At 34.1% G+C, this 19660-nt stretch overlaps 1 protein-coding gene across 1 annotated transcript in view; it reads right to left on the bottom strand.

Annotated features, from left to right (window-relative positions):
• The window catches only part of Vps8 (vacuolar protein sorting 8), a 307518-nt gene that overhangs the window by 18368 nt on the left and 269490 nt on the right, over window positions 1-19660 (bottom strand). Inside the window, exons 23-25 of the mRNA XM_081739543.1 lie at window positions 14694-14901; window positions 8260-8452; window positions 1898-1997 (exon numbers count right to left, since the gene is read on the bottom strand). Coding sequence (XP_081595669.1) covers window positions 1930-1997; window positions 8260-8452; window positions 14694-14901 — 469 coding nt within the window. The 3' untranslated portion in view covers window positions 1898-1929. The remainder of the gene's footprint in view (window positions 1-1897; window positions 1998-8259; window positions 8453-14693; window positions 14902-19660) is intronic.

Below are 19660 nucleotides of genomic sequence, written 5' to 3'. Positions count from 1 at the left end.
TCTGGGAGGCCAGAGGAACAAAGCTTGGTCATTCTCACCAATACGGCCAATCCAGTGATACGGAAGTTCATCGTTTAGGTAGTCACGAACTGGGATGTGCCAATGAGGAGGGAGCTAAACTCTAAATACGAGTTTGTGGTTCTTTCCATATACGTGTAATATTGAAAATATAGCCTTTTCAAAACGAATGAAGCATTCATGCTAACCCTGTATAATGTGCTAATATTGTTCTTAGTTGGTATAGTGTTGACTGGCTCTTTTCTTGCATTTGTTCACGGCGTGGATGTTTTAGAGAACACAAGAGGACAGGATTACATCGTACACGGGATGCTTTCAACTTCCTTGCTGAACGCTTTGGCGTCTACATTATTGCTTACACTCTTAAACTGGCAAGAAAAACGGATTGACTACCCAACTCCCCTGATCTTAATCCTTGGGAATTATTCTTCGACATTACCTGAAAGATAAAATTTATGCAAGCAGTCTCTATAGTATAGCTTTCTCCAAGGTCGCAACTGCTGAAGTACTGATGATGTACGGCGACATATCGGATTTGTGGGGTGACTAGTTTTGGACATTAGTACCTGTGAATTGTCTCGTAGAGAGCTTCATTTTGTAAATTCTGTGGGTTGTTCTATAATTCCTTTTCTTTAAATCCTTTCTTACATTCTGTATAAAAATGTATGTACCCTGGTCAAATGACCTGTCTCACATCTTAATACCTAGTGCTTCCACCCTAGCACGTATGCAACTGCCAACAGGTTGTGGCTCTGTCGAGGAAAATATTGTCTTATGCATGATGAAGCGTTGCGCCCAGTCCTGTTAAATTCCTGGGCAACCGGTTAAGAAGGCGTACATAGGTTTCCAACTCGTTCCAAAGGTTTTCACTTGGGTTTAATTTCGGTTTCCTCGGGCCAATCCAGAAGTACAATCAGCCCAAAGTTTCAGTAAACAACATCTGAACAGTCTTGGACCGCCATGGCGTCTCATTGTCGTTCTGAAGAATCTCATTATCATCCGGAAACCAGTTTTACATTAAGGGCTTGACAACACCGACCAGATATTCCAGATACTCTTCACCAGTTCTATAACGTTATAGGAGTAACTAACAGTCCTACGCCATCCCATCCAAAGGCTCCCCAAAGATATACACCGCCGCTACTAGTTTGCACAATACGATCAATGCACTCTGGCTAAAGAACTTCTTCCTGCTCCCGTCGCTTCCCATCGAATGTAAATAGTGTAAATTTGCTTTTATCGCACCACATCACCTGTTTCCACATTTTCACTTCCCATTGACGATAGTCTTTCGCCCAGGCATAGCATCACTGTTTGTTTGTAGTGGTCAAATAAGATTTGCGTACGGGGCGGCGAGTTTCAAATCATCATATCTCTCAGTTCCCGAAGTACTGTAAGTTGGAAAATTGCTATACCAGATTCTCATTGAATGCCTTCATGAGTTGCCACTCGTCTGTTTTCACGATTTGCCTTCATCAGTTTCTTCAGGAGTCTGAGTCGGTGGTCACGAGATGTTAAAGTACCTTTGTTTCTTTCCATCATGTAGGCTTTCTACAGCCTTGACTTTTGATACACTTCTCGTCGATAATTTTAACTCGCGAGGCAAGACAATCTGACCTCTTGTGAAGTTATCTATTGCTTTCGCGGATGCCATTCTGCCACAGATGGCTCCACCCAGCAGACAGCGTTGGAGTCGCAACATACCATTAGCGCCATCTATCGCTACGCACATGGTTGGTCGAATAACTTGGCTTCTTGAACACGTTCTTTTTACCATTGCGTTATGAGACAAGTTATTTGCCCAGGGTGTTTAGACCTATATTTACTGCGTGATATGTTTGCAATATTTTCTAAGAAACTAAATTTTATAGACGCTTACCTCACAGAACTGGCTCCCGTAACTTAAGTTTTTCAATGAAGGTATTTAGGTCGTTTAGGATTACGCCAGGATAAAGGATGGGTCACATAAAAACAGGGATCTGAAATTCAATGTTTAGGAAATGAGATGGATATTGCAGTATAAGTCTACTTTAATCACACTAACTTATTCTATGATTCTCTTTTATTTTATTATTTCTATTTACAATAACAACAGTAGCCAAGTGTGCTGAAGACAAATGGATATAGATGTAATGAGACAACATATTTCAATGCAAACTCAAAGGATAATTTAATAGCAACTAGAAAATAGCTTTTTATCTATTGCAGAAGTAACAATTTAATTACCAATGATCTGACGTGTCATTATTTGGTATAGAAGTAGAATTATATTCTTTATTTGCATTTTTCTATGGAAACTTAATTTCACATGAAAGAAAGAAAAAAAACACTAGCATGTCCAAATTTGTACGAAACAGATTTAACATAGATAAAAAGAACTTAGCACGTTATCCATACATACATGTAAATGCAAAATTTCTTTTTCCATACAAAACACAATCAAAACATCTTTTTTACAAAATTAAATTCTGTACTCAACCATATACTCCATAAAGCAACTCTGTACAGTATATACTCCATAAAGCAACTCATTCAACCAAACTAAATATCCCATTATCCTCTCCCAACGCTCAAGCTAATACTCCATAATATCGATTGACCCTTAGTGTATGGATGCGTAGATCACCATGAGAAATTTTTAGTAATGAATCTCCAGATGCGTTACAAAATTAATTTCAGTATAACTGGAATCATCACGGCAAGGCTGATTCAAATTTTCATTTGTCACGTAACACTGCTGTGTCAGTCTCTGTTTGATTTAACTAAACAATACACTGATTCGAAGTCAGGATTGCATGGTATTCACATCAGAGATGCAACTTGATTATCCTCCAAATGATTTCTGTCTCAACACTATGCTGATAGATTTCTTCAGAGATGAATTAAGTCTTATAAGCTACGAACCAGATGCACTCGTAGTTATATATGTGCCAAAACATAAAAAGATAATACAGGTTAAGATACCTGTATATCTAAGATAACCATGGTTAACAATTTTTAAACTTTCTTGTTTTAATAACATTAGCGAGACGTTTTTGGAACTAATTTTGGAAAGCTGAATTGAAGTATGTATTACTGTATATGAATAAATGCTATTCAAAATTCACCTATACAATGTGGTATTTTAAATTTTGGAGACTAGTGAAATATGATTCTTATTTCTATTTCAAAGTTTAAATAATTACTAGCTATAGAATGAAGTTCAGAATGAAAAATGTGCGATTAGATTGGAAATCAAAAGCTGGGTTACTGTCTTGATCCGCTAACCATTACGTTTACCCGACTACATATTCTCACGCTTGAGGTCACGCTCAGCCATTCAAAACACACATTTAAGACATATGGTGGCTGAAAAAAAAAAAAAAAAAAAAACCCTCCTGATCCACTCGCACAATTTTCTTGGTTTGAATTTCATTGTAATTACATATTGTTTCCTTTATTTATTCTGTAGTACTAGCTATAGATTTATATTAATCTAACCTAGAAGTTGGAAATTGAAATTTCTATTTACTGTTTGGCAAGACCTCAGTCTCGATGATGATCATTCATTTCACTTTGCTCAACCAGGTGAACGTATTTAAATGTTTAGAAATGTATGTGGGATCAAAATTTTCATCCTGAGATGAAAGATGCACGATAAAGATCTTCCTCATGAGAAATCGTTTGGGATATCACATTTTGAATACTGTATTTTACTCCCTTCTTCTCTGAAAGAACAATCGCTTTAGTTATACAAAATGACAATCTTCCACTCGATGCCAAATCACCGAACTACACAAAGCTTAGACGTTTCCTTATTTTTCATCATTCACTCGGACGAAACATCACAAAATGAAGCACACATGTGGAAAATAGGATATAATTTAACCTTGAAAATGGCATCTGAAATATCTCACAGTCTCTCTTAATTAACAATTTTAAAATACGATGCTCGTACTTAACAAATTTTATTTGGAACACTAATACGAGGTGTGATCAAAAAATACGGTGAATAATTTTATTAGAAACAAAATAATAAGCTTACATGGAATTTAATTTAATCTGTTTCAAAGTACTGTCCTTCGCTATCAATGCACTTATCCCAACGTTGAATCCATGACTGGAAGCATTTCTGGAAGGCTTCTTTTGGAAGGGCGTTCAGTTACTCTGTCGTGGCCCTCTCAGTGTCAGAAATGGTGTCAAAACGTTTTCCTTTAAGCAGTTTTAATTTTTGGGAAGAGTCAGAAGTCGCATGGTGTTATATTTGGAGACCACAGCGAATGTAGACAGACAGGAATATTTTTCGGTTAAAAACTCACGGATCAAAAGTAAGGTGTGGCACGACGCGTTTTCGTGGTGAAGAAGGAATCATTTGCCTATTTAATCGGCGATTAAAATGCCTTTTTAGAAAGCCATACGAGATGTTTAGTTGTTCGAAAAGCTCTCGAATAGTCATTCACTTCTTTGAACAAATCCTTTATGCCACTTTTAGCACATTTTCATCTGTTTTTGACATCGAAGGGTGTCTCGATCGTTGCTTGTTTTCAACCGACTCCTTGCCACTTTTGAATCTCTCATATGACTTGTAAACAGTCTTCAATGTCGCCGCTTCATTGCCATACAATGATTTTGACATTTCGTAAGCTAATTTGGCGGTTTTTTTTTTTCAGCTTAAAACAAAACTTAATGTTGGCGCGCGACAGACACTTTTAACACGTCCTCATTCTTCTGCCTCTGGAAGCCAACTAACATGTCAGAACTCGCTCAAACTCGACACTGATTGTACCAAAGATTTAGGCTACCGGGCTTACTAGTTGAAATGCATACAACATCGATACATGGCACTGTGCAACTATATTCACCATATTTTTTGATCACATTTTGCATATCCGCGACGCATTTTTGTTTCTACTTGAATGAAAAAAAAAAAAAAAATGTCGTTTCGTTTATACATTCTGTACAGTAAAAAGAGTTAGTGCTCTCACACTCATAAAATATAAAGAAGAAAGCAAGCTGAAAAAACTTAATACTCCACGAGAAACAAAAGAAACGTTATACTCGTATGCCAGATCTTCATACGTTCACAATTTTTAGTCACTATATTTGATAAAGGAAAATAACATTTTAAGAGTATGTTTAAACAAAGTGTATGATAATAGACTAGATACACTCTATGAGGATTTTTCAGTGTTATCACTTTCAAAATTATATATCCAAATGTATTAATGCAAATTAAAAAGAATAGATAGGTAAATGGAACAAAATGAAGCATGTACACATACAAAAATGTAGAAATTATTGGAAACAGAAAATGAATATGTTATATATATATATATATATATATATATATATATATTCTGTTTCCAATAACTTCTAAATTTTTGTACGTGTACACTCATGTCCAAAATTATTGTCGCATGTCTATAAATATGTTGTAGGAATATAATTTGATAACGACTTCGACCGGTATTTAATGTTGGTATGTGTATAATCACAAAGACATGAGTATGGCAAATTTCATGTCAAAAGAACAGTAAATAAGAATAATAAAACTTTCTTATCCATTTAGCAACATTTTCTTTTACTCATTCTAATTTTCGTATTTATAGTTCTTTTCCTATGAAATTTACCACAAATATACATTTCCCGATTATAAACATAGTATCAGTATTAAAAGTACCCTGCAAAATCATTATCAAGTTATATTCTTACAAGAAGACAGTTGTAGATATGCGACAATCATTTTGGACATCAGTATACATGCTTCATTTTATTCCATTTACCTATCTATTCTTTTTTAATATATACCTCAATATCAAACATATTGAAATTCGTACCTTACGAGTTGTAAGTAACAGCCAATTAGATTGGGCAATATCAAGGAAGAGTGAATCTATCATCGCTGCTTTTCTTGATTACGGCTCCCAGATGTACACTCATGTGCAAAATTATTTTCGCATATCTATAACAGTCTTCTTGTGCGAATATAATTGCATAATGATAACGCAGGGTACTTTTAATAGTGTTACTATGTGTATAATCGGAAAATGTATATTTCTGATAAATTTTATAGGAAAAAAATATAAATACGAAAATTAGAATGAGCACAGCAAAATGTTGCAAAATGGACAAGAAAAGTTTTTTTTTTTTTTCCTTATATTGTTCTTATTTACAGCTCTTTTGATATGAAATTTACCACACATATGTCTCTGCCGATTATACACATACTAAAAGTGTTAAAAGTACCCTGCGATATCATTATCCAATTATATTCGCACAACACGACTGTTATAGATATGAGACAATCATTTTGGACACGAGTGTACATCATTTTCTCAAAATTGTTCAAAACTCCAAATTTCCCGCTTTTCTTCCAAAACATAAGTTAATATCATTCGTGTGGTAAAAAAATACCGCTTTTCTTAACCATTGATACTCAACTAATGAGATTAACCTACTCTCTGTTATTCACTTTTGTTCATTGACATATTATTTAATTAATTCTGATATTTTGTAGTAAAAGTAAGTGTACAACTGACTATATTGCAAATTTTCATAGCGTGTCGCGGTTTATAGTCTGAAAACCTGGAAGTCCTACTCTTGCTACCACAAGCAACACATGAGCAATTAGCCGCCTAAATAACAAATTACTGTAGGTTCACGATTGTCCTGCAACCATGAATTCGGTCCACTGTCGGGCCGAAGAAGGTTTGCTCATGGTGTAGAGGAGAGAATATCGGCTACGTATTACGTTTAGCAGCTTTAGAGAGGGGGAAAAAATAAGGAGAAACTTGAATGCAATAATTATATTGAGTTAATAAATTACTATTGTATATCGAAAATGTATAATTTTTTCTCTAATCTAATTGAAAATGAAATGAAATCTTTTAGCTTAACGTCCCACGATTAAGTCGTTTAGACTAAGGAAACGATGATTAAAGCCAGTGAATGGTCATGGAAGAATTGGTGGAATGGGAACCTGGAAGGAAATGGGAGTATCCCGATAAACCCCACGGACACAATGTTGTCCACCACAAACTTAGCTGGGTATCGAACCAGAGAACCCACGCACCAGAGGTAAACGCTCTGCCCCTGAGTCACTGTGCCCCCCCCCCCCCCCGCTAATCTAATTGAAGTGCACACTAGAACACCTTCCTTTTTAACACTTTATATATGACTATATATTGTTTTCTTCAGGCGTACCAGAATTCTTGTACGGCTGCCAGCCATGCACAATGTTCTTATTTCTCTCCGTCGAGAACCTCCCTCTAGTCCCGCCCGGATTTCAAATTTTTGTTAGAGTTTATCATCTGTGTATTTCTTTTATGTAAACCAGTGTATAGATAAACAAACATTTTCTTCTACAGCGGTCTTGCGAATTATATTGTAACACCTCGTTTGTCTTTGTATACAACACCGTCTGCAGGTAAGGACATCGTCTCTGTAAGCGAGGTGGGCGTTCCAGAGACATAATTTTGAACATGACTTTACATGTATGGGAGAGTTGTATAATTTAACAAAAATATATTTTTAACATCAAGCACTTAAGTATATTTACTGTTCTTTCATGACCAAACAACTATTCAGTAAAAAACAAATGACCTTGCAGTTTTAAATTTTCTCAATAAAGTATACTTAAACATACACTGACAAACTTTACAATTACCTGCATAGTACAGATAATGAAGTAGTGTTTCTTAAAACAAAAATACGAACTCAACAACATACATTCTTGTGACATACATACAAATATGTATCAAAACTTAAATAATCATCAAAATATATCGCTATAATGTATGACAACGGTATTTTATATTTATTGCTTTGACGTGATATTCACATGTACAACATTTTAAAGTATACCTATGTATCACAAGCATTGCAATATAAAACTAACTAAATAAAGTGTCCATTTCATACCAATGTAAGGAAAAATAATGTACGACAAATTTCTGAATGTATATTTCCATTTTACCAAAACCGCGGCTAGGGAATAATTAGGGTTTATAACTACCCGAAATATACTGCATAGAATTGATTTTAATTAATTTTAACTCTTCTTTTTGAACAATAACCTTTTCTGACATTTTCTTGTGTATGTGGTCTTGCATTAAACAACAACATTCACGCTTTAGAGTACTAAATCAACGAAGCATTCTAACCAAATGTCTTATCTCTGCACACATACATACACATATACATATATACAAGCCGCGCATTATTAACATATATTATTTAATTAGGCACATGACTAGAACTGACCCTCTAGATCGACATGCCGCGGAGCATCTACTTTCAGGGCGAAGTCTTCTCGGTGCAGAAGAGAGACATTCCCATTCCACTGCGAAGACGAGAATGTGCTTTGGCTGTGGCCACTAAGGAGGCCTACCGAAGAGGTTTCTTGGCTTTTCCGCCACTTATCAACAGCATGGAGTTGTTCCGGACTTAAAACAGACTGAAATGTACAAAAAAATTCAAAATATATAAAACAATATAATTATACAGCATTACGAGTAGAAAAAAAAAAAACTCTGGCAGCTTAGTAGTAGATACTTCACCTGGTTGGTTAATTGATTAATTTAGAGTTTAGGGTCCCGTTCAGTACCGAGACTACATGAGACGTGGACTTCCAGCTTAATGTGGTATCCGAACCACATGAGCTTCCACTGAGAATCGAACTAGGTTATGATAATCATATAGTCAGAAGCTATCGTTTCGATTCGATAAATCAACGATCAGTTATATAAAAGAGAAAATTGTCAAGAAATCTGGATAGTGGGGTTGTAAAAACGGACACATACAATAACGTATCAACTGAGTCTGCTAGTATGTGTGCGATAAGTTTTCCGAAGTCTAAAAACCTGCTCGAGTAAAATAATTGGACTTCATTCCTCATGGTGTGTCCTGAATCCAAACCTACTCCCCAAAGCATCATATGGGTCCAGGGCTGGCACTACCATAAGTGCAACACGCGCATTGCACGGGGCGGCAAAATCTGTCAAAACTGTATCATTTAAAATAAATATTTCTTGTTGGAAATAGACTTCATTATGATGCAAGTTAAATTTACTAAGCTGACTTTCGATTTGAATACCACATTCATAAATTACGTTTAGGTCGCATTAATGTAAGGTCACATGGACTACTAAAGCAAATGGTCAAGCAAATCTCAGCATGCATTGCTTGATTATTGTCCAATAAAAGAACACAATTCTCGAACAGTAGCGAATTGTTCCATTTAGTTAGTTATCACAGTTTTGGTATGAAAATCTGTCTTGCTTTGTCAAGAAAAAGTTCGTTATCTCAGTTTTGGTATGAAAATCTGTCTTGCTTTGTCACAAACAAGTTCGTTATCATTGAAGGTGGAAACAATTTTTTTTAAATTTTAAACAAATCTAGACATTTTTTTACATTTTAAACAAATCTAGAAGGAAAATCAAAAAATAAAGATAAAAGAGCTAGTTGCACTGGATTTGCGAACTGATATATTGAGATTGAAACTCGATATTGAATTCTATAAAACGGATTACAATCTTTTTTCTCTGCAAGTATGTTTGCTTTATCTTTCACTAATATTATTAATAATATTATATAATTAGATTATTATTTAAAGAGAAAGAAAAACAGACACAACGAGATTGTAATTCTAGTGTTTAGACCTTTCTGAGAGCGAGTACTCTTTTCTCCCCCTTCGCTGTTCATGATGGGATAACATAATTAAAATAGTGGCTTTTAAGTTTTGTTCCTTCCGGAGAAGCGAGAGGAGAGGGCAAATTGCCTAGGGACAGACATATGTGGATCACAACATAAGTTCTTCGCTGTAGCACTGCTAACTTGTTTAGCAGACATATTACACAGAGCCATAAAATTATCGTTTAATTAGTTAAACTATCCAACTCATTGGTTTTTTTTTTTTTTTTTTTTTTTTTTTTAACACGTTTCTATTCTAGAGAAAAGAACAACTTAACGACGAAAAGGGGCAAACACCTTCAAACCTGAATACGTACTGCGATCTTGAAATATCAGAAATATTAGTGCTACACATTTTATTTATTGAACAATGAAATGACTCTTTTTAATTTCGTCCGTTACTTCGTATTTTCATTTATATGGCATGTATGTATCGTATTCTGCTGTGTAGTTATTATGGTATTTATAGTGTTGGTTTTTACAATGCATTTGTAAATTAAGGGGTCTTTCCCCTTCCAGAGACCATTGTATAGTAGCATTCAATGCGTAAGCTTCGTATCAAATTAAACCACATTTCATTGTCTTTCGGTTCCTTCACTCACTATAAATGTGCGTATCGTAAATGTCTGTTTTCTGAAATAGCTTGCGTGTTCTTGGAGTAAACGTTGCGTGACGATTATTGGTGTTTGACTCCAGTGATATTAGCTAACGTAATAAAACAAAGCACATGTGTGTCTGTGTTAATGTAAATAAGTCGCACGGTTTCATAATTAAACATCTTCAGCCGCAGTAGTATATATATATACCTTTGTCTTTTCATTGAGTTAGGATAATGTTATTTTAATGGGTGCACTCTTAATGTGTTGTCTGATTTTCAATTTACACTTGCGTATTTTATTGACGACGTGACATGATTCGAAGCACGATTTTGTGTTTATATCTTGCAGATGAAATGTATGCCAATGCTATCTTATGTTTATGGCATTAGTAAACGTGTGTATGGTCAAATTTTCTTCTGTTCTTTATGCGTGTAGTTTCAGCCGCAAATTTCATTTCATTTCATTCATTTACTCCATCTAACCAATGGTATTTAGAGGGTTCAGTTCACCTATACATAGTATTTATGTAGGATTATAAAACAAATATAATATAATTTACAGAATAAAATTCTTTCTGTATTAGATACGTTTTTAAGTTTTGTTGAAATTTATTTAAATTTTTCTTCATTTTTATATGATTGGGCAAAGCATTGAATATTTTATTTGCCATATGTCTGGGGCCCTGTTGTACCAGTGATAATCTCGTAAAGTAAGACCTTCTGTTTTGATCTCTAGTACTGTAATGATGATCTTTCACTTCATCTTCATTTTGCGTTAGGCTGGATAAGGATGCTTTATATATGTAATATAGATGGAACTGTTAAGAGCCTGCCTTACTAAAAAATAATGCAAAATTTACAATTTTTCTTTTGCTTGTTTATTCATCAGTGAAAGGAGATAATAAAATGCAAGTCTCCACAATCATAGATAACGCTATTCTACAACAGAAAATATGAACCTGAAGAATGTTCAGTGTTGCCATCCATAGAAATTACAGTGTTGCCAGAAAAAAAAATCCCTAAAATCTAAGTTAAGGCAGCGAGTTGAGGAACAAACTCAATTGCATTTGGTTACGCATCATATTGTTTTGGTTTCCTGTGAACTACCTTTTAATTAATAGTTGTATTTAGTTTGTAATAAACAAAATAGTTTTAACATACAGTTATTAAAACTAAATAATAATGTTAATTAAAAAGTAGTTCACAAGAAACCAAAACAACATAATACGTAATCAAATGCAGTTGAGTTTATTCCTCTACTCACTGTCTTAACTTAGATTTTAGGGAAATTGTTTTTCTGGCAACACTGTAATTTCTATGGATTGCAACATTGAACATTCTTCAGGTTCATATTTTCTGTTATAGAATAACATTATCTATGATTGTGATAACTTACATTTCATTATCTCCTTTCACTGATGAATAATCAAGCAAAAGAAAATGGTAAATTTTGCATTATTTGTAGTAAGGCAGGTTCTTAATATTAACTTTTTAAAGTACGAATTGCAGCTTGTTGTGTAATGTAAATTTGCAATGGTACGGATGGCCTGTTTTGTTTAATAAATATAGATTTGCTTTCAGTTGCGTTACCCCAAAATATAATGCCATACTTTATGATGAGGTATATGGACCCATAGTAGATTTGTATTAAGCCTTTCAGAATTAATGTGTCTTTTAGCATATAGCCTCGGATTTAGTTTATGTATAGTTGCTTCAATATGACTACTCCATCTGAAGTGCTCATCTATTATAATGCCTAAAATTTTTGTTTCGTTGACTAGCTGTATGGATGGGTCCTTTAGATTTATTGTGGATTTATTGATATTTTTAGTACGTGCTGAGTTGAAAAGTATATATTGTGTATCGGCAGCATAGAGTATAATTTTGCCATCTATATTGATTGGTAGATCGTTTATATATAGTAGGAACAGGAGTGGACCTTGAACTGAGCCTTGTGGCACTCCATATTTTATTTCTCGATAAGTCGATTTCTATTTTATTTGAGTATCATCTGTATTTCTTATAATTTCGACTGATTGTTTCCTATTTACTAAATAAGATTTGAATAATTTGAGACAGTTTCCACGTATGTTGTAATGTTCTAGTTTTTTAAGAAGAACCTCACGCTTTATTACATTAAATGCCTTACTCAGATTGTAAGAAATACCGAGTACTAGAAATTTCTCATTTATTCCTTTTAATATATGGTCTATTAAGCTATAGATAGCGGTTTGGGTGCCTTTGTTGGGCACAAAGCCGTGCTGCTCTTTTGTTATAATATTCTGGCGTATGAGAAAATCCAATAGTCTGCTCTTTATTAGATGTTTATATATTTTACTGATAGCAGGTAGCAGCGAGATTGGTCTGTAATTTTCGACGGATGTGGAGTTTCCCTTCTTGTACATATATTGGTCTTACTTGAGCTATTTTAAGACCATCAGGAAATACACCATTTATTAAGCATTGATTAAATAAATAAGTTAGATGCGGTGTCAATGACACTTTACATTGTTTTATTATTTTTCTCGGTATCTCGTAGTTTGTTGACTTACTTTCCTGCAATTTACTAATTTGATGCAGTACCTCGTTTTTAAATATTGGTGTAAGAAATATGCTGTAAACAGAACGCGGTATCGCGTTTGCTAACAGTTTAATGGATGTATCAGATTATCTTATTTTTACTAGCTTGTCGGCTGCTTCCGCAACATATCGATTAAATTCGTCACATATTTGAATAGGTTCATCTATTATTGTATCATCAATGATTAACTTTTTAATATTACTTACTTTTCTATCTTTTACGCGTATGCGATCTCTGACAGCTTGCCAGAGAGATTTGGTTTTATTCCTAGAATGAGTAGTGATATTAGCGTAAGTTTCATCTCCGTATAGAAGAGTCGTCTTTGACCCGAAGGGGTGACATAATAATGTTACTTATTGTGTTTGCAGCATTGCTGTTATCGTTATTGTAGGTGTAGTTATCGTTATTGTAGTTTGGGCGAACAAATTTTCAAAATCCATATTGGTAGGCAGTCTCATTTGTTAATTAATGTGTTTTGGAAACTTTTGTTTTATGCAGATATCTCTTTCTTATTAAGTTTCCAATACACGCACAAATTGATCTAAAAATGTACACGCCATTTACGTTAATAATGATTAGCGTTTAAAATAATTAATGAATGAACGTGAGTTGTAATACGTTGTAAATTTCCTCAGTCATTCATTCATATTGCAACGAAGATATACAGAGTCAGTTCAGAAGTTATCATCATAAAAATCAAAATAAGAATATAAATTTGTTCACATAATTGAAACTGTGTGATAACGATTCCTTCTATATTATGAATCTTGTTAAAACAATAACGGTACACTTTTGCAAGCACTGGCGTATGCAAGAGGAGTTGGGGTTCAACCCTTCCCTCGAGCATGATATGGAAAATTAACATTTACTATATTAACATATATACAAATCGGGCTTGTTCTGAAAAGTTATAAAATTGAGTGCTCAAACCCCGCTTGATATAGTGCTGCGTACGTCACTGCTTGCAACTGACAGGTTTCTTCGTTATTTCTTGTAGTCACGTCATTTGAGAACTCATAGTTGGGGATAGTGGATGTGCAAAAACTGTTGGAATCCTTGGAATAAGAAGTAAGGATTGTGTCGTGAAGAGGAGTGAACTTTTTTCCAAACTGTGCTATATTTTACCATTTAATTTAGATGAAGGCTCAAATGCTACGCAGCCCCATGAACAAACCTGCGCTGTTTATGGGCAAAATACGTTCTTCAAACCAACAGCCAAAAGGTGGTTCAGTCGCTTTCCTTATGGAAATTACAATTTTTACACAGAGGGTACTCGGAAACTTCTGCCTCACTACCAAAAATGCCTGAAAATACTACGTCGAAAAATGGCCAATATACAGTATATAAGGTGTTTCAAAACAACATCGACAATGTTTGGGAGGTGATTCCTGACACCAAGATAAAACACAAAGTATAGACCAACCTGGGTGCACAAATGCTTCCTTTAGGCTGCTGAAAAAAAAAAAAAAGAAAAGAAAGAAAGAAAGAAAGAACTTTTCAGGTCCATAGCTCCAAAACTATATGACCTACCGCAGTCGGTCAAGACTTCACTTAGGAACTAATATGTGCGCTCCCAAAAAATATATGTTTCAGAATCTTAAGGAACTCACGCAACAATTTTCATAGAGGGAGTTTGGCTACGGACATATAATTTAAAGTTATCACCAACTACTTCATGAAGAATCCAGTATGTAAATATATATATATATATATACTAGTGATCCTACTTGCTCCTACTTTTTGACCCAAACCAACTGTTATTTTATCACTAAAATTCGCTTGAATCTCTGAAATATGCATTAGAGAAATAAGTACACAATTACTTACATGGCTTGGTGGTCCTGTTGTCAAAGGTTGTTCCGTTGGACTGGTGATTGCTTCTAAATAAGGTGCCGCTCTCTCATTAACTTGGTTATCAACTTTCGGAATAATCCCCGGCCGAGTGATATTAGCACAATGATAGCACAGCCATTCTGCTCTGGAAGAAGACACCACAGACGGCTGAAGACACGCCACATGATAGCTGTGGCCACACCTGCAATCAAACAAACACATACTTCATTCTTTCAACTCAAGAATCAAAATTTCAACTCCATAATGACAAACGAGGAAAACTACAGAAACATAAACATTCAGGACTAAAGTTAAGACAATTTTGCCCTATTCATAAATTACAAGGAAGTATGTGCACGAATACAGTATGTTATACGATATTTACGCCTTCCCCGCTCCTTACTAAAAGCAATCCCTTTTCGACACTACCAGTGCAATCTTTCGGATTTTCTAAAAAATTATTGAACGATCCTCGTAAGTAGCATCATTGATGTTATTTTGGCGATATTCGCCGGAAGAAACCCCGAATCAACAAAAGTTATATACACTATACAATTTAACTCCTTTCTCGACCACAAGATAAAATATTAAACGAATAATTGCTTAATTGTATAATATTACGTTTAAAGATTATGTGATAAAAACATATAAAGACCCAAACACGTAACAGTTTCAAAACACTAACTGTGTCTTATCAGACTTCCACACCACACTCCCTCCAAACAACACTGTTTCGTGTTTATGTTTTTATATTGTCTTATCACGTAACCTTCCTCAGTGTGTGTTGTTTGCCTGATAGAATAGTTAAAGATTATATTTGCTGCTTTTGGCCTCGTAAAATTAACTTGATAAATCGGATTATTTGTTTAAAATTAAATAAGTAAAATAATCTTTCTTAGTAACTAATCCTTCATATATTTGATTTGCATGTTTTATAAATAATTTCTTTTTCTTTTATCAGGTGCGAAAAGTAATATATTTCACCAACTACAAACATTAACTGCTATTTGTGTACAGGTAATTTTATCGTACAGATTGTCAACACGATTGCTGGTATGAAATGAAACAATGAATTATCAAACCGACAACATAATTCAAATAACTATAAAATAGATAATTATTAATGATGTTTGAACTAACTATCGTCATATAACGGGGCATTACAGTTTCAGACACGCTATTATTGCAAATGTTCGATGGGGCTTCCTCTTCTAACACGACACATATCTATCAGTGATGCCAACCTGAAACGTTACAAAATTCCATCCTTGAGAGGCAGAAATTCCCGTTTTGCTCTTGAATTTCCCATGCTCTACCAACTTTTTAAAATTTATAAATATGAAAAGCGAAATTACCGTTGTTTCCCACTCACTTTAATATATGAGTGAAATCAGACCTTTTGGGTTAATCAAACAGACGAAAACAAGTATATTTCATTGTTAGGATTTTCATTACGTAATCTTCGATAAAACGTAAGGAAACTAGAGAACCTGAATCATTCTCCAGTAATTTTGTGTCAAAAGTTTTGGAAGTATATAGTTTCTCGTTTTAATAATAATAATAATAATAATAATAATAATAATAATAATAACGGTTTTTAGTAAGTTTTCTGCCACTTGTTTCTGACTTTTTCATGTCATAATATAAATCACTCGCATACTAGTACGAATTTTACAGTAAAAATTGACAATTTGCACCCATTTGATGTTTCTTAAGGACAAGTCTATTTCTTCCCATAGAGAATTTTCTTGTGTTGATGAAGTAAATTTATGGAAAATCCCATATATGGTACCAATTTCTGCGAAAATTTCCTTTATCCCTTTTCGAGAAATTAATGTAAAAAAAATCCCACAAAATGGAATTTCCCGATGGGTTGGCATCACTGTTATCTATTGTGGTAGTTTAGTTCACCCTGCACGCACTCTAGCATATCGCTACTAATGGTCGTGAATGCAGCTGTAATTATCCTGGATCTCCCCTGAAGTTAGTAGTGGACACATACACTGTGTCTTTCACATATGTGCGCAACGTAAATAATCTCAGCTCGGGATCAGTGATGCCAACTTGAAACGTTACAAAATCCCACCTCGAGAGGGGGAAATTTCCATTTTGCTCTTGAATTTCCCACGCTATACTAACTTAATTACAAAAATCAAAACTTATAGAATATGAAAAGTAAATCTTCTGTGTGTCGCTCACTTCTTCCATATATGAGTGAATAATCCGTAAATTTCGATCTTCTGTGTTTGTCAATAGTTTATGAATAAGCATTTTCCTTATCAGAAAGAAACAATTGAAAATGTTGATAAAAACATGTACACTCATGTCCAAAATAATTGTCGCATATATATAACTGTCCTTTTGTAAGAATATAATTTGATAATGATTTTGCAGGTACGTTTAATACTAATACTATGTGTAAGATCGGGAAATGTATATTTGTGGTAAATTTCATAGGAAAAGAATTATAAATACGAAAATTAGAATGAGTAAAAAAAAATGTAGCTAAATAGACAAGAAAATTTTATTTTCGTTTTATTGTTGTTATTTACTGTTCTTTTGACATGAAATTTGGCACATTCATGTCTTTGCCGATTATACACATACTAACATTATAAGAAATACCGGGCGAATTCGTTATTAAATTATATTCCTACAACAACATATTTATAGACATGCGACAATAATTTTGGACATGAGTGTACGTTTTGTTGTCAAAACTTCGTACTTTAAGCACGCTTTTGTCCTATAGTCTTCTACGTAACGTAACGAAATTAGACAAACATGTCATTACGTGTCGAACGTTTTGTAAGTTCGTTGTTTCTCATTTGGTAGTTTAATTTCTTCCTCCTCTTTTTAAAAATACCAGATTACAATTTACGTTTCTTGGTATTTGTTTCTTAAGATCTTTTAAGTCATTGCGTAAAAATCACTTCCATACTACAGCATGTAGCATGCATTTTACAGTAACAAAATTTCACAATTACTGGTTAGCACTGATCACAAATTAGCACTGATTTCACGCCTACTAAAGACTAATTCGTCTACTTCCCGCCCATTAATTTTTGTTTGCGTTGGTGAAGTAGATACGGTACATAAAAATCCCAGATATTCGGTCAGTTTCTAAGAAAACTTCCTGTATCCCTATTCGAGAAATTAGTAAAAAAAAAAAAAAAAAAAAAAAAAAAAAAAAAAAAAAAAAAACCACCAAATGGGATTTTCCCCACGGGTGGCATCATTTATCGGGATACCTAGAACGCAATGGAAAATGCTCTTTCTGCTGCATAGACGTCATTTTCAGGCTTGCCAATCGAACGATAATTTAAGCGCTAATACTATATACAATAATGCCCTTGCGATAATACATAAATATATAATTTTAGAACATATACTTTTTCTTGCAGTTTTGAACGTGTAAACAAATTGCAGACGTGCACTAAATAATTATACAATACAAACAGTTTTGGGCAATGAACAGCATATATTACTGACATTATAATTAATTGTGTGTGTGATGTAAATAATTCCAGGTAAATTAAATCAATAACGATTTGAGAATTGACGAACATCAACCCTGCATCCATCCTTTAAATTCAATTACGTTTACGAAGGGGTGAAAATATTGCTGTTCAGAGTAATGTTAATCTGTATATATAAATGATAGGTTTATATATTTGTCTCCAAAGAAAAGCTTATATGTTTGTCTCCAATCCTTTCGACAATCAAATCTCAAAAACCACACGTGCTAGAACCGTGCCGTTTTCGCTGTTCGATTCCAAATTCTGTGTAGATTGTCCAGTTTTAATTGAATATTTAAAAAAAAATTGCCGTTATTTTTATTACATTTTTAGGGGTACACTTGAAGTGTTGAAATTTTAAAAAGTAAAGCATCATACCCTACGAATAATGCATTCCAACACCACATAATTTTATACGGGAGTAGTATATCTCTCCGGCGTTCGTTGTATGGCCAAATTGTAATGGAAAACGAAGGATAACCATTTTTATAGTCTAAGATGAATTTTTATTGTTTTGAGTGTTTTGGCCAATGAACAGCATATATTACTGACATTATAATTAATTGTGTGTGTAATGTATTTGTTTATTATATACTGACTACATGCAAGAAAAAAGAAAACATAGATCATACATAATTAGAAACTCCAATCGAAAATAGGATCAAATATTTCAAACGGTGCGAGATATTGAAAAAATAATCCAAAAAAACATCTTCCCTTTATGATACCCCTTGATGATTTTTATCAAAACGCCTTTCACTTGTGTCTGTAAAGGGACATGTACAGACGTGAGAAATGACAAGGAGATTCGTGCTCATATGTGAATGATGTGCTGTGTAGAGTGCTCAGGTTCAGCTAACCTATATATTAAAATGCTAGGTTTATAGGTTTGTCTCCAAAGAAAAGTTAATATGTTTGTCCCCAATCCTTTCGACAATGAGATCTCGAAAACTACAAGTCCTAGAAACGCGCCGTTTTCGTAGATCGGTTCCAAATTTTGTGAAGATTGTCCAGTTCTAATTGAATATTTTTTTTTAAAAAAATGACCGTTATTTATTACATTTTTAAGGGTACACTGGAAGTGTTGAAAGTTTAAAAGTAAAGCCTCATATCCTGAGTTATACATTCGAACACGACATTGTTGTATATAGGGGTTGTATATCTCTCAGGTGTTTGTTTTATGACAAATGATAATGAAAAGCGAAGGATAACAATTTCTCCAAGCTAAGATGAATCTTTACTGTTTGGAGTGTTTTGCCCAATGTACCAGGGGCGTCATTTAGGGGGCAGGGAGGGGCATTTGCCTAGCTGAGTTTGAGATGTATATAGATTTTATCAATAGAATAGTAGTAAATCAGTGAAAAACGCGAAATTTTACTAATATCAAGGGGTCTTTCCCCCCCCAAGCAAAATCTGAAATGCTCTGCAATGTACAACATATAT

The sequence above is a fragment of the Thermobia domestica genome, chromosome 2 (genome assembly GCF_964235325.1).
Source record: "Thermobia domestica chromosome 2, izTheDome1.hap1.1, whole genome shotgun sequence".
In the NCBI taxonomy this organism is placed as follows: Eukaryota; Metazoa; Arthropoda; class Insecta; order Zygentoma; family Lepismatidae; genus Thermobia; species Thermobia domestica.
The sequence above is the reverse complement of the archived record's forward strand: the minus strand, read 5'-3'. Positions and strand labels throughout refer to the sequence as shown.